At 44.9% G+C, this 16,537-nt stretch overlaps 1 protein-coding gene across 1 annotated transcript in view; it reads right to left on the reverse strand.

Moving 5' to 3' along the window:
- Window positions 1–16,537, reverse strand: part of LOC137428156 (zinc finger transcription factor Trps1) — a 51,131-nt gene that overhangs the window by 10,219 nt on the left and 24,375 nt on the right. Inside the window, exons 2-3 of the mRNA XM_068118101.2 lie at window positions 8,663–9,015; window positions 2,967–3,166 (exon numbers count right to left, since the gene is read on the reverse strand). Of these exons, the coding sequence (XP_067974202.2) occupies window positions 2,967–3,166; window positions 8,663–9,013 (551 nt within the window). The 5' untranslated portion in view covers window positions 9,014–9,015. The remainder of the gene's footprint in view (window positions 1–2,966; window positions 3,167–8,662; window positions 9,016–16,537) is intronic.

Raw genomic sequence — 16,537 nt, forward strand, 5'->3', positions numbered from 1 at the left:
CTCGCCTCATCCACATCGCACATGCACTAGACCAGGCTAGCGCCATGCTCACTCACCTCATCCACATCGCACATGCACTAGACCAGGCTAGCGCAATGCTCACTCGCCTCATCCACATCACACATGCACTAGACTACGCTAGAGCCATGCTCACTCACCTCGTCCACATTGCACATGCACTAGACTACGCCAGCGCCATGCTCACTCACCTCGTCCACATCACACATGCACTAGACTACTCTAGCGCCATGCTCACTCACCTTGTCCACATCACACATGCACTAGACTACTCTAGCGCCGTGCTCACTCACCTCATCCACATCACACATGCACTAGACTATGCTAGCGCCATGCTCACTCACCTCATCCACATCACACATGCACTAGACTACTCTAGCGCCATGCTCACTCACCTCATCCACATCACACATGCACTCGACTACCCTAGCGCCATGCTCACTCACCTCATCCACATCACACATGCACTAGACTATGCTAGCGCCATGCTCACTCACCTCATCCAAATCACACATGCACTAGACTATGCTAGCGCCATGCTCACTCACCTCGTCAACATCACACATGCACTAGACCATGCTAGCGCCATGTTCACTCACCTCGTCAACATCACACATGCACTAGACTATGCTAGCGCCATGCTCACTCACCTCATCCACATCACACATGCACCAGACCATGCTAGCGCCATGCTCACTCACCTCGTCAACATCACACATGCACTAGACTATGCTAGCGCCATGCTCACTCGCCTCATCCACATTGCACATGCACTAGACCATGCTAGCGCCATGCTCACTCACCTCATCCACATCACACATGCACCAGACCATGCTAGCGCCATGCTCACTCACCTCGTCAACATCACACATGCACTAGACTATGCTAGCGCCATGCTCACTCGCCTCATCCACATTGCACATGCACTAGACCATGCTAGCGCCATGCTCACTCACCTCATCCACATCACACATGCACCAGGCCATGCTAGCGCCATGCTCACTCACCTCGTCAACATCACACATGCACTAGACTATGCTAGCGCCATGCTCACTCACCTCGTCAACATCACACATGCACTAGACTATGCTAGCGCCATGCTCACTCGCCTCATCTACATCACACATGGACTAGACTATGCTAGCGCCATGCTCACTCACCTCATCCACATCACACATGCACCAGACCATGCTAGCGCCATGCTCACTCACCTCGTCAACATCACACATGCACTAGACTATGCTAGCGCCATGCTCACTCGCCTCATCCACATCACACATGCACCAGACCATGCTAGCGCCATGCTCACTCACCTCGTCAACATCACACATGCACTAGACTATGCTAGCGCCATGCTCACTCGCCTCATCCACATTGCACATGCACTAGACCATGCTAGCGCCATGCTCACTCACCTCATCCACATCACACATGCACCAGACCATGCTAGCGCCATGCTCACTCACCTCGTCAACATCACACATGCACCAGACCATGCTAGCGCCATGCTCACTCACCTCGTCAACATCACACATGCACTAGACTACGCCAGCGCCATGCTCACTCGCCTCATCCACATTGCACATGCACTAGACTACGCCAGCGCCATGCTCACTCACCTCGTCCACATCACACATGCACTAGGCTACTCTAGCGCCATGCTCACTCACCTCGTCCACATCACACATGCACTAGACTACTCTAGCGCCATACTCACTCACCTCATGCACATCACACATGCACTAGGCTATGCTAGCGCCATGCTCACTCACCTCATCCACATCACACATGCACTAGACTACTCTAGCGCTATGCTCACTCACCTCATCCACATCACACATGCACTAGACTACTCTAGCGCCATGCTCACTCACCTCATCCACATCACACATGCACTCGACTACGCTAGCGCCATGCTCACTCACCTCATTCACATCACACATGCACTAGACTATGCTAGCGCCATGCTCACTCACCTCATTCACATCACACATGCACTAGACTACGCTAGCGCCATGCTCACTCACCACATGCACATCACACATACACTAGACTACGCCAGCGCCATACTCACTCACCTCATCCACATGCACTGGACTACCCTCACCAACATGATCGATCACCTCATCCACATGCACTGGACTACCCTCACCAACATGATCGATCACCTCATCCGCATCACAAGATGCATTCACAACCTGCATTGGACTGCCTTACAACCATGCTCATTTACCTCATCCACATCGCACATGTATTCACAACCTGCATTGGACTGCCTTACAACAATGCTCATTTACCTCATCCACATCGCACATGTATTCACAACCTGCATTGGACTACACCCACCATCCTGCTCACTCACCTCATCCACATCGCACATGCACTGGACTACCCTAGCCCCATGTTCACTCACATCCTGTACTGGACTACACTCATCACCATGCTCTCACCTCACTCAGATGGGGAGAGAAGGGGAAAGATGTTTGGGAGGATAGAGTCTGGGGGTGTGTGATAAGGGGCTATCTATTTATTACATACTTTTGCGGGGAGGGCATAAGGCGAGAAGGATGGGGGGGGGGGGGGTGTAGTAAGAGTGTAAAGGGAAGGGAGAAGAGGAGGTAAAAGCCAGGGGCACGTGCACGTGGGAGATTGGGGGTGAAGGGCCGGGTAGGGGGGCAAGCCCCATTTTTTGCATACCTAATAAATCGATGGTCCTAAATCTCTTCGTAAAAATCGACTTATTTTTCGAATCAATAAGGTCTCACTTGCTTGTCCAGAATTTATTAATTCTTAATCCATTTTTTATTTGTTTAATTTTCTGCACTTTTGTTCAGCTGACCCAAGATGCGTGCCCCACGGCATTCTGGGTAACTACAGGGCGGTTAATGGAAGGTTCGAGTGATTGGAAGGGAGGAACGAGTGAGAAACAGATGCTCGAACAAGCTCACCTATTGTACTGCTTTTCCTTGGGGGGGTGAGAGGGGTCTTCGGGCGGCTGCCCCCTCACTTCCGGGCATCCGAGACACCGGATGACTGATGCGTGGCAGCCATTGTCAGCACCCTCTCGCACACCTTCGTCTTCACAATAGCCTTTCTGTGCGGCCCACCGAGGAAGGTTTGGCTTCTCGGCTTCCCGACTCTTGGCGGTCTGCACAAAGGTCAGAAATATTAATTACCATCGACACGAGGTCACCTCAGAGCTTTCTGGCGGTCGGGGTCTTATTAATATTTACCTGAGGAAACCAACATCCAGGGGCTTAAGGGTACCTTGTGTGTCGGGACGACCGCGGCGGTGGCTCCATGACGACGCACGTACAATGGCGGCTCCGATATCGGCTCGACGATCGACAAACGCCCGTCAACCAGAGCACGTCGTCGTCACCGTGCGTGCGCCGCCATCTGTTCGCCATTAGTGACGGCTGCATTAAGCGGAGGAATTTTTATACATCTCAGGCCCATGTGGGATTGGGCGGGAACGGCCGGCACCTCAGAGTCTCCAGAGCGCGCTGGCTTCTGTCAGCCGAGGCGTCCCTCCCGCCGGCGAAAGCTTTGCGTCGCCTAGCAACGGCCGCCATTTTATAGTCTGTTTTGCTTCATTTTTTTCGTGGGCTTTTTGGTGAGGGGACGCGTGTATGTTTTGACTTTGCGCCTGGTCCTTTGGTGTGGCTTCTCGGTTGTTTCCACCCGTTTCTGGGAACGGTCAAATTGCCAAACAAAAACGGAAACCTTTGTACAAAGAGCGCGGTTTTTAATATCGGTGGAACAAAGGCCTCAAACCCAAGGATGCTTGAAGTTGAACCCACGTTAATGGCAGATGGCGAAGTCTGCAACACTTTATACAGGACATGAGGACAAGGATGGTTGTCTCATCCGAGACTTTGTGAGATTTCGTTTTGGAAAAGTTAAGCATTCCAGTTGTGGTGATGGCCATTTAAATGTGACGTAATCAAAGATGGCTGCTCACATGCAACATGGAAACACCTAGGCGGGTGAAATCGCTTGAGGTGTGGGAGCTGCAGCCTTCACCACAACCACTCTGAGAATAGCGAGTGGTCTGAGAGGTCTTCGTCGTCGTTTGGTTGCAGCACGTGGTTGCGGGTTCGCGCGAGTTCTCGCAAAGTTGGTGGTGCTGATGTAGCGCCCCCTGTAGGTTCGAGCGGGAATTTGTACTTTTGGTCAGGGTGCCGGCGATAACTCGTCGGATGGATCTTTAACGCCGGCAGACAGGATGGCAGGCGACCGGTTTAACATCCGTCCGACGGATTCATGCCTCGCTCCGCGTGCAAAACACCAGGGTGGCAGTTTGTAGCCTGGTTGAGATTCAAACCCAGACTGAGACGTCTCAGGTGCGAGTGTGCATACCTCTAGGCCATCCTACCCGCCAATAGCAACTGGTATAACTTGGTGGCGAGTTTGCAGACCACAATTGCAGAACCACTGATTCAAGCGATGGACTAATCATCCGGTTCCTCCTCACCACACTGGGTGAACACTGAACAGAGGCATTTTGACGAAGGAAACTTTCTGGTTAGGCGGTTTGGAATATGGGAGAGAAACACACAGGTGAGACAGGACATTAAACTGTAGGAGGAGATTGAGCAGGTGCTTGAGGAGCGGTTAGCTTCTTCAGAAGTGGATGTTCTTGAATGGATAACGTTGACTGTCGCCGTGTACACTACCACCCTGATTGGTGCCATGTTGTACCTCTTTACCAAATGGTATGATGAGCTCTTCGGAGGACTAAAGGAACAGGCGATACAGGTATACTAAGGTAGTTGGTTGGTAGGAAGGCATGAAGGGAACTTGTCATGCTTGGGGAGATCTCTTCAAATAACTCTACAATCCTGAGAGAGATTGATCCATGAAATGAAAACCAAGAATCCTTGCGGGTGAGGGCAGTGTTTCAGCTAGAACCGATTTGGCAAATTTATGGAAATGATGAACCTGGATGGTAACCTCACAGCATGGCTTCTTAAAGAGCAATCGCCAACAAACGACAAAGTGAATGTTAAAAAAGCTCGCAATGTGACGCTGTCTCATTTACCCGGGTAGCTGGACACTCACCTGTACCCTGTACCTACCTTTTGCCGCCAACATTGTGCTGCCCTAACGTTTCTCTACATGGTCCGTGTGTATTTACTGTGCATTGACGAGCGTTGATCGGCGAGCTCTTGGCCTAACACAGAAGTGGGAAATGAAAAAGGTTCAAATTGTTCCGTTTAAAGGTTAAAATTGACGTCGAAGGCCAATAGAGAAGTTTTGTGTTCGTTTCACTCAATTACTATAAGTATATGTTGTACTCCAGACCAAGGACTGAATCCCTCATTGTGCATATTGTTGATCTACAGGAACAAAAACAGCTGCTATTTCTAGAAACGTAGAAAGCACATTCTAAGTTGTAACTGATCCGACAATTGCATAACGAATGAGCGTTGCTTTCAACATTCAAATGCTTGTTCTATTTTACAGAGACTTCAATCGCCGAGAAAGAGTAAACATTCACAACAAAGGCGTCTGTGACGTCACAATGCACCTTGGCTGGGAGCGTTCACATGGCGCGGCGGAACACCTGGCGCAATGTTTGTATCGAAAGTCAGGCCGATAAATTCAAGGGTTCTTTCTTACCTTTTGACCCGCTCACTTTATTACCTCTGCCACTGAAGGTGGATAGAGGTTATGTTTTCACCTCTATTTGTGCTTGTCTGTGAGCACGATGTCTTAAAGTGGTGGACGAGTTATGACAAAACTTGGTGAATGGGTTGGTTGGGTGACAAGAACAAGCCGATTCGGGTTTGGTTCAGGTCTGGATCCAGATCCGGCCTATCAGTGGGATACGAAACGTAATATGCTCAGCTTGGCGGAGGTTTGCGCTCCACTTCGTGCCGTTCTAGTTCGATAATATTTTGCCAAAAGATCAGCAGTGATTCATCTTTAGACTTAGTGCAAAGCAGTTCCACCCTGACACTCCCAACATACTCGTACAGAGCACCACCGCTGCCGTTGCTATTCCTACACCCTAGCACCCTCACTTTTCACACTGCGTTGTTGTAATTGAACAATATTTTACAAACCACCTTTTCAGTAACTCAGAGGCTTATGATTACCTTAGGAAATGTTTGAGAACAAAGATCCTTCTTTGTTCTAAGGCCACCGCCCCCCATCTTGCATACTTTAATGCTTCAACGTGAAAATGCTTTTACATCCGGGCCGGCAATGACCCCTTAGAAGGTTTGTTAAGCTTGTGGTTATTCTTAGTGAGGTTACAGAGGTTATCGACAAGTCTTATCGAGATGCTTCGATAAGCTCAAGAAAGCAGACGCGATTACTGGATCTCAATACGGGTCTGCAAACGGTCTGCATCCATCAGGAACACTCTCTGTTGCCTTGGACGGATCGACCTTGGAGGACCATTGCGATTACCAAACGGTCTTGTACTTGTCGGAGAGAAATGACGGGCACGAAGATGTCCTCGAATAACCCGACTTGGTGTATTCCAGTGAAGGTTTTCGCGACTTGTGAGTAAAAGCGAAACTTGGGAATTGAAAATCCTTGGAAATTCACGTTCACTTGAAGCTCAGACATCCAGATCCGAGTCTTAAAAACTGCACCTTGAGAGTGATTGCGAATGGTTGTAATTTTCTTTGTGCACTGTTTAATAACAACTCGTTGGAAAAGTAGGATTTGATCGAATGAGGGAATTTGCATGCCCAAGGCGCCTGAGATTATGAGAAACTTACAGTCAGCATGAGATCATGAAACTGCTTAGCGCAGTCTGACATTACTCCCACGCACTGGTCTCTCCACTCCGCTCTAATCCCATCCCGTCCCACCAATAATACTGTCCAACTCAAACCCCACCGACCCACTCTAATAATCCTATCCCACACACACCGTTGTCCCAATCCTAGAAACTCTGAGCTCCCTTTCAAGGAACTTCAACACCCACTCCGAGAAACTTTGAGTTTCTTTTCAAGAAACTTCAACACTGGAGGAGGTCGGCCATCGGGCCCATCAAGCCTGCGCATTAGTTACCAACATGTGGTTGTTTGTAGGTGCTCGATCCCTTTAAATGCTGAGTGTCAAGCAAGTAAGCAGCACAGACCGTTTTTAAAGTCTACCTTGTGACTCGGACGGGTTCGAACCACCAATCTCCCAAACTCGGAGCAGAGGCTCGAAATCATTATACCACCGAGTCCAGTTGAAGTTCCTATAATATTAATCTTCATCCCACTTTAAACCAGCCCTCATTTTTACGTTACTTGAGACAACCCAATAATTGTGTACCAAGTCACAGTACCAATTATAGCCTTGAAATCTCATTTTTTCCACTTTTATCAAATCACTAAAGTATGCTATCACCTGTATAGGCGATCACATGGAGCTTCACGAAAATATTTTGCATTGCTACGTCACCCGCCATCCCACACTGAGGTCGCACGAGAGATTCCGAGACAAAGACGTTCTGAAATAGAGATCTTCACTTAACTGTCACTGCATGCCCGTCGTGTCTGAATCTCTAACACCTGCAGTCAATGTGGTGTTAGACACCTGCAGTCAAAATCTCTAACACAATTTTTTTATTCACTTATGGAGGATATTTTTCATTCCACTATGTCACCCCCTGTCCTGATGAATTCCATGAAAATCTGGACCTGGTCACCAGTTTTCCATCTCAGATGTTTTTCCATCTGCAATGAAGCACCTACAGGCTACATGGGATCCAAGACTCAAAATGAAAGAGTTGAAGACTTAGTATTTTGCACACCTAGAAAAGAAAAAGGTCCCGGATGAAGACCGCAGAGTAGTTGAATCATCGGACCTGAGTCTAGTCGATTGGGTGGCTATATCTGTCAGTGGTGCTTCCATTTTTGTCCCCCGTCGCACCGCGGAGCGAAAGGGGGACTATGGTTTTCCCCTCCGTCCGTGTGTGCGTCCGTCCGTCCGTCCGTGCGTGCGTGCGGACGTGCGTAAGCGAAGGACCAATTCTAATTTGGTGTGTGGGTGCAACTAGGCATAAGGAAGAACGCTATTGAAAATTGGGTCGCCACGTCAAAATTCAAGATGGCCGCCTTCCGTCTTCCACTTTGTCAACTCACATCACTTCACCGACGGGGGACCTCGGCGTAACGCTTGTTGGATATGGACCTTCTCAACCACAATCAGTTTATTTTAGTCTGTAGTGAACCTTATGAGTGTTAACACCTTCATTGTGCAGTGAGTTCGTTTGAAACCTTCCCTATGGATGCCTACAGGACCATGAACTTGCTGTCTCATCCAGTTGTGGAAGAGATGTCAAGGTTAGTCAGAAATCTTTGGACCTTCTCAAATGTAGAGCAGACAGTTTCTGTGCTTGAATATAAGGTAGTGATGGATAGGTTGAAGTCCTGCTTTGTAAAGGCAAAGGTTGTTGCTCTGCAGTTCCATAAGAGAAGCAGGTGCCAGATTATTTAGTCTATTATGGAGTTCACATTTCAAATGAGACCAATTTGAAGCCCTGGCTAATCACTAAAAGCATCAAATGTTCAGAATTATGATTGTGATTATACTTATGACAATACGCTTTCACAAATAAACCTTGAATTGTAATTATCATTTTCGTAGAACAACGTCCTCCCCGCTTCTCACCTTCACTCTTCTTGCTTACCTCCACATTGTTTGTTCCATTGGATAAGCCATCGGCTGCAGCAATATTCCACAATGGGGCAAAGGGGCATCTCTCTGCCGGCGACGTCCATCCACCGGTCCTTCCTCCAGACTCGTCTGCCATTTCATTTTGACCAAACCATGGATCCTGATTAGTATTCACACCAAAACAACCTTGGCTGCCATCCTCCGGATCAGCAAGAAAACCTTCCTGCACCATGGTCATTCCGGTGCCCAACTCCTCGGCAGTTCTTGCGGCCTGTTTGACCATTTCGTCGCATTCGCCCTCCGTTGCTCGATTTCCACCGGAGGTTGCGGGGGTCCGCAGTGGCTGGTTCTTCCGACGTACCATTGCTGGGGAAAGATTTAAAATACAATCAATAGGTAACAACACCCAGGCAGGTAAAATGCCAAAAAATAGCTATGAAGCCTGCATTGTGTTTGCGGCCATGATGGAAGGTCTATTAACACTTTGAGGGGACATCAAGCCCTCTTTGCCATGTGCATTGTTGATGTTAAGATACCACTGTATATTTTACGTGACGTTCGGTAGCATGTTCGGAGATGCTCAGATCCACAATTTCTTAGTTTGGAAATTCATTCTTGTTGGAAGTGAAAACTGCCATTCTGATGCAAAACCATAAGGGGGCACTGCATCATGAAGCAGGACATATTCAAATTGTTTACTGTTGTCCTATCTGCTCCCACTTTTGTACATTGGATTACTACCATGATTACAACAGGTAACAACACCCAGGCAGGTAAAATGCAAAAAAAGCAAAGAAAAAAAAATATATATATTGCAAAAAAAAGGCAAAAAAATAATAAACAATATTGCAAAAAAGAAAAAAAATGGCAAAAGAAAAAAAGCAATAAAAAAATATTGCAAAAAAAAAAGATCCCATGGGATCTATAAGGAATGCACGATTACCTTTGTGTGTTAATGTCGCCGTTTCCCGATTGGTTCATTGGCTCTACCTGCATGATCATGTGATATGTCTGCCCATTTCGTTCTCGCACACCATTGGCCGTAGTGAAGGCCAAGGCGTTGTAATTACTATGGTGGCTTAATGATGAGAATCGTTACACTGTGGATAAAAGCACATTTTTTTCACCGAAGCACCACATGGGCTGACAGATTTATTTATTTTTTGAAGTCATGTTCCGGAATGTCTTGTATGATGTCATCATCTGGTAATTACCTTATAAAACAAACAAAATAGTTTAATTAGATCATAATCTTCCATGGTGACATTTTCAGTTACTAAGCTTATGTTTTTAAGATCAAGGAATTATATGCCAATATCAAATTTTCAAGGAAAACCGATCTATTCGGTGTTATGATGTCATTATGACGTCATCATCTTTAAATTGTCTTAAATTAATTGTAGAATTTCAAACTTTAAATGCCATAACTGGGTTTGTAAGTGACTGTCTTCATGTTTTTGTGGCCAAGGATTTAAAAGGTGATATCACTTTTTCCCTCTGAAATAAAATACTCGAGCGAAGTCGATGCCACGCCATCGCAAATCCCCACGCTTCCCACCAAAAGCAAAGTTGAAAGATGGCAAAAAGTTCCTCCGGGATTGACCCAATATCAAAGTTCGAGTTAAAAAAAATCCATTTTGACCTCTGTGACTCCAAATCCACACCCCTTGGGCATTAACCGGACGTCAAATCCGAATAAATCGTCGCATATTTCATGCGTCCCCCGATGTTGTTTGCATTTACAAAGTTTAATTTGAAAGATGTTTTAAAATGTGCTTGTAATTACATTTTTTGGTATCTGACCTTTTGACCCCGCCCTAGCGGGCAGGGCCATACATGATAGTGCTCTGACGCCTACTTGCCATGTGGTGATCAGAACTACCAAGTTTGGTGAATTTCTGTGCAACCGTTTAGGAGATAGCTTGACGGATGGACAGACGGAGCAGATTACAATATCCCCCGCCCCCCTAGTTATATTATTGTTGCACTCACACAGTACATACACTTGTTTTATTAGTGCACACTTTTAAAATATTATTAGGTACCATAGTAAACAGTCATTAAGAGTTCCAGTAAAAAAATAAAATAAAATAAAAACACTTTTAGAGGCCATTTTTCCCCCCGCAGAGCAGGGTTGGCCTTTTTCGGGCACCGTGGTCCCCTTTTTGAAGCAATGTTTTATGGCCGGATGCCCATCCTGCCACCAACCCAGTCAACCCTTCTTGCGACACACAGGGAATTACCAGTGAACTGGTACTCAATTTGCCGACCTCTGAAGGACGACAGTCTATTAAGAGTTCCAGTGAAGCAAATAATACCACCATTCCACCATTTCATTGTTTTACCACAAGCACCAATAGAGAGTTACAGTTTAACATCATAACGTACCACTAAATCAAGATAACATGATTTTCCGACGCACGTGAAGCGAAAAGTGGGGTTAAGCAATTGGGTAAAATCTGTCCATCCATCCGTCCGTCTTTTCAGTTTATGATCGAGGAACAGCCTATTTAAATTGAATGTTGTATATTGAATTGAACACAAACCGTAATAGCCCAGGAGCATTAGGTTAGGATCTAGAAGAAATGAGTAGAAAGCTGATTTTTTGCACAGAGCTTCAGAATACCATGTCCCACCCAGAATACCATGCCCACAATATAAAGTCCCACGAGTCCCACCTTGTGGCATTTTCAAAATTCAAGATGGCCGCCGGTTGGATGGAAAACACATAAATATGGATAACTTCTGCCTAGAAACTCGTAAAAGTGTACTTTTCGTGGCTAAATATATGTTTTAGCACACTAGGATTTTAATAGAATATATTTCAGTGACCTCAGATAATGATATGTAGATATAATCCAAGATGGCTGACAAAATTGCCGCTGCTGTAATGCAAAAAAAACATCAAAATCATGATAGGTTTCATTTGCTATTATTTTATTTAATGCAAAATGTTTCACATTGTGACCACAAGGCCTGCAAGAGGTAAACAACACATGGAGATTTGACATTTAATTACAATACGACACAAAAGCAGACCAACTCTTTGATCCCAGTCATCCCAACCTGATTCTAGTGTTTTGGACAGTGCCGTGTTAACTGAATGTCACTTTTCTTATTCCTGACTTAAACACTGTTATCACCCTCTAAATCAATGTCCCGAGAGTTTTTGCAATTATGGCCATAACAAACAGTACACAAGAGGGTACACAGAAAAAGCTAGGTATTACTTCATGAGGTATATAAGCAGAATAATGATAATTGCAATGTTTTATAGTACAATAGGCAGCCATCTTGGCCGCCATTTTGGATGTTATTTTCACTTCATTGTGAATGGTCATTCAGAAATATTTGATTGCAATTCCAGTGTGTTGAAACAGACAAAAAAGTACACCTCCATGTGGTAAAAGAACAAAATTATCGTGATTTTAATGTTTTTTTGCATTACGGCGGTGGCCATTTTGTCGGCCATCTTGGATTATCTCTGCATATCATTATCGGAGGTCACTGAAAGATATTCTATTAAAATCCTAGTGTGCTAAAACATATATTTAGACATAAAAAGTATACTTTTATGAGGTTCTAGGCTGAAGTTATCGCAATTTATGCATTTTCCGTCTAACCGGCGGACATCTTGAATTTTGAAAATGCCACAAGGTGGGACTCGTGGGACTTTGTGCTGTGGGTATCCACACGACATTCTCGGGCTCTGTGCAAAAAAAATCAGCTTTCTACTAATTTCTTCTAGGTTTCCCCTTCATTTTTGGCTAATGCTCCTGGGCTATACGCAGAGAGGAATGAGATAACTTCTTTTTTCTTTTTTTTTTACTCGGTCTGCCTCCGACAGTCAAACAAAATTGAAAATCATTCCCAACAGGAAGCTTACTGTTTTTCAGGACGTCATAAACGACACATACAACACGCACGGATAACAACTAATGTAATGTGACGTATTAAATATGAAATGTATTGAATAGTATTACTAATGTATTAAACAACTAATGTATAAAAAAAGGGTGATGTAATAGACGCTGGAGAAAACGGTGGTAAAACCCGGAATTAATTTATTTATATCCCTTTAAACCTTTTAACATCTCTATTTAAGTTAAATTAAACACTTGAAGACTGTATAACACAAATTGCCATCATAATTATATACCATATAAAGCATAGTTAGCTTATAAAATCAACAAAATGATAACATTAGATGATAAAATCATGCTACGCTGAGTTTTTAGGTAACTAAGTTTATGCTTTTCACGTCGAGGGATTTCATGGTGATATCATTTCCATTAAACTGATACGTTCGGTGATATGATTTCATTGTGACGTCATCATCTCTTAATTGTCATAAAAACCGAAATAAACTGCAGAATTTCAATTATTACTAAACGCCATAATTGGATTTTAATTGTCTACCTTCATGTTTTCGTAGCCAATAATTTTTATGATCATATTATCCGCAAACTTTTGGAGTAATAGGGAAAATAAGGTTCGGGACTTCAAATTTAAAATTTGTCGAAACTGTACCCTTAATGAACATGTTTTGTGCATTGTTTTTGTGCTATTTATTTTCATGTATAAAGGAATTATTAAGAACATGAAATAAAGTATTATTATTATTTTGTATGCACCCCATGTCTGCTGGTTGCATCATCGCTGGGAGCGCAGGTGTACCGATGATGCAGTGCCCGGTTTCCAGTAAGCTGGTGCTCCTTTTGCCAACTTCGGAAGGATGACAGGCTGAGTCAACCCACCTGGTGTTGTTTAACAGCATGACAGGGGCTCAAACTCAAGACCCTAAGATCTTAAGGTAGCCACTTTAACCGTCAAGCCGCCACCAGGCGCATTTCCCTGTATTAAGAACATAAAATTCATGTGGGACCAACATGTCCAGCTTTTATCAATTAGAAACTTTTACAATTACCTTTAATAATAATAATAATCTATATATAATGAAGCAAGTGTATGTATGCATGTATGTATGTATGTATGTATGTCCGCTCTTCACCCATTGGTTGGACAGCTGACCTGACTCCACCCACAAATGTAACCTGAAATCCTTAACCTAAAGTACCCAGAGGACCCAAAAGACCCTCCCCTCTCCCCCTTCAACACCCCGAGGACTGGAGACTGAGAGACGGAGGACCCAGAGGACCCAAAATATCCCGAGGACCCAATGGACCCAAAATACCCTGAAGACCCAAAAGCCCCCAAGACCTAAAAGACCCCAAAGACTGAAAATATTCCAAAGACCCAAGAGACCCCAAAGACCCTGAATACCCAAAAGACCCTGAAGACCAAAAAGACCCTGAGGACCAAAAATACCCTGAAGACCTAAAAGACCCCTGAATACCTAAAAGACTGAAAAGACCCAAAATACCCCAAAGACCCAAGAGCCCCAAAAGATCCTGATTACCCAAAAGACCCCAAATACTCCAAAGACCCTGAAGACCCAAGAGAACCAAAAGACCCTGAATACACAAAAGACTCCGAAGACTTAAAGACCATGAGGACCCAAAATACCCAAAATACTCCAATGACTTTTAAATACCAAAAAGACCCTGAAGACACAAAATATCCCAAAGATCCCTGAAGACCCAAAAGAGCAAAAAGACCCCGAAGACCCTTAAAGAACCAAAATGCCAAAAAGACCCAATGGACCCCAAAGATCCTTAAAGTCCCAAAAAACTCCAAAGAATGAAAAAACTCCAAAGAATGAAAAGACCCCAAAGAATGAATAGACCCCAAAGAATGACCCCGAAAACCGAAAAGACCATCAAGACCCAAAAGACTGAAAAGACCCCGAAGACCATCAAGACCCAAAAGACTGAAAAGACCCTGAAGACGCAAAAGACCATCAAGACCCAAAAGACTGAAAAGACCCAAAAGACCCTTAAAGGGGAGCCCAAACGCAATTTCTTTTTCTGAAAAACCATTGGCAATCATTAATCACGGTCTAATTTGAAGGGATTTTTTATTTATTTGCCAATCACAAAGTGCCGAAAAAAACCCTAACCTAGACTGTAGATTTTCGAGATTGCCAGTGACGTCACATTGTGAACTCACCGTAATCCTGCTGGCAATGGTACATGGAGAAACAGCGCATTGCGAGCTTGGATTCCGATACTAATTGGGGATGATGAAAGGGGTTGGGGGGGGGGGGCATGTGGGGTGGTCGTGGGGTTTTGTTAGTTAGGGTGACAGTTGACAAGGGATTGTGAGGGGATGGTGGAAGGGGGGGGGGGGTTTGGGGTCGTGGGTATTGTTAGCAAGGGTGATGGTTGATAGGGGATTGTGAGGGGGTGGTGGAGTGGGGTAAGGGGTGTGGGGTGGTCATGGGTATTGTTTGCTAGGGTGAGGGGTGGTGGAGTGGAGTGGAGTGAGGGGTGTGGGGTGGTCATGGGTATTGTTAGCTAGGGTGATGCTTGATGGGGGGTTGTGAGGGGTGGTGGAGTGGGGTGAGGAGTGTGGGGTGGTCATTGCTATTGTTAGGTACGGTGACGGTTGATGGGGGATTGTGAGGAGATGGTGGAGGGGAGGAAAGAGGGTGGTGTGGGCTTGTCGTGGGTATTGTTAGCTCGCGTGACGGTTGAAGGGGGATTTTGAGGATATGGGGGAGGGGGGTGGGGGAAAAGGCGAGTGTGGGTTGGTCGTGGGTATTGTTAGCTAGGGTGACGGTTGATGTTTTTTTTTCTGGAGAAATTGAGATGCCTCAAAAACCAAGGCCACAACTAAGTTGTGCAAACTAAGCAAACTAAGCCACAACTAAGCAAACTAAGTTGAACAGAGAGCCAGCAATATTACCAAAGGAAATCATCAGGAGATCCAAGTCAAAGCAGTTGTATCAGCAGAAAATATCCTCAATAGGAGATAACAAAAATGTGTTGTACGCTTGGAACAAGATCGCCCATAGGGTCACCTGTAGGGCGGGTACTCTGCTAGTAATAATAATAATGATAAACATGATCCAATAATGTGATGGTGATGTTGATGATGGTGACGATGAAGACAAGTTGATGGTGATGATGATGTTGGAGGGTTTGAGGGGTTATTTTGTTAACGGCCCATGTTCATTGTGTGAATAAATCTCCATTAACATTGCATCGGCATAGTACATGCCCAAATTGGTGGGCTCTTCTTCACTCAATATGCACATTCGTTATGCCACGCCCTCCCATAGCGGATAACCTCCTCCCACCAGGCTGTTGTGAGGGAAATCATTCCCAAAATAATGTGGATTATTTATGGAGTTTGCAGGAATGTCCTTTGACAGCATAATAGTCACTAAATGTAAAGACTGCTGAGGTTTCTCAGTGAAGTAAATCGACAAAAAGGTAAATATATGTTGGACGGAATTAACTGAATAGTTTGTGGTTATGTTCTTGTTTTACTTCTGATAGGTGAACAAACCAGCGACTCTGAGCCTACACACCAGTGTGCGCAACAAAATGCACATTAGAAATTGCGTGAACATCAATATTTGTAGACTTCAGTGTACAATGCACATTATTACCCTGCGCACACGAAGCGAAAAACGAGGTTAAGCAATTGGTTCACCTTGTCTGTCTGTCTGTCTGTCCGCAAACGTCGATTTATCGAGGAACAACCTATTTAAATTGAACGTTATATCATGAACACAAATCGGAACGTGGATCGGAAAACGAGCCTATAGTTTAGCAGTAGTTATTGAAAATCATTCCAAACAGGAAACGCACTCTTTTAAGGACGTCATAAAGGACACAAAAAACAGGCATGAATAACTAATGTAACGTGTTGGAGAGGGTGGTGTAAAAGACGCTGCATCAACGGCGGTATACTTTTTTTTTGTACAATCTTTCAAATCCTTATTTAATTTCAATTGAATTGTGTACTTGAACACTGTGGA

Source organism: Myxine glutinosa, chromosome 5, assembly GCF_964187855.1.
Source record: "Myxine glutinosa chromosome 5, kmMyxGlut1.1, whole genome shotgun sequence".
In the NCBI taxonomy this organism is placed as follows: domain Eukaryota; kingdom Metazoa; phylum Chordata; class Myxini; order Myxiniformes; family Myxinidae; genus Myxine; species Myxine glutinosa.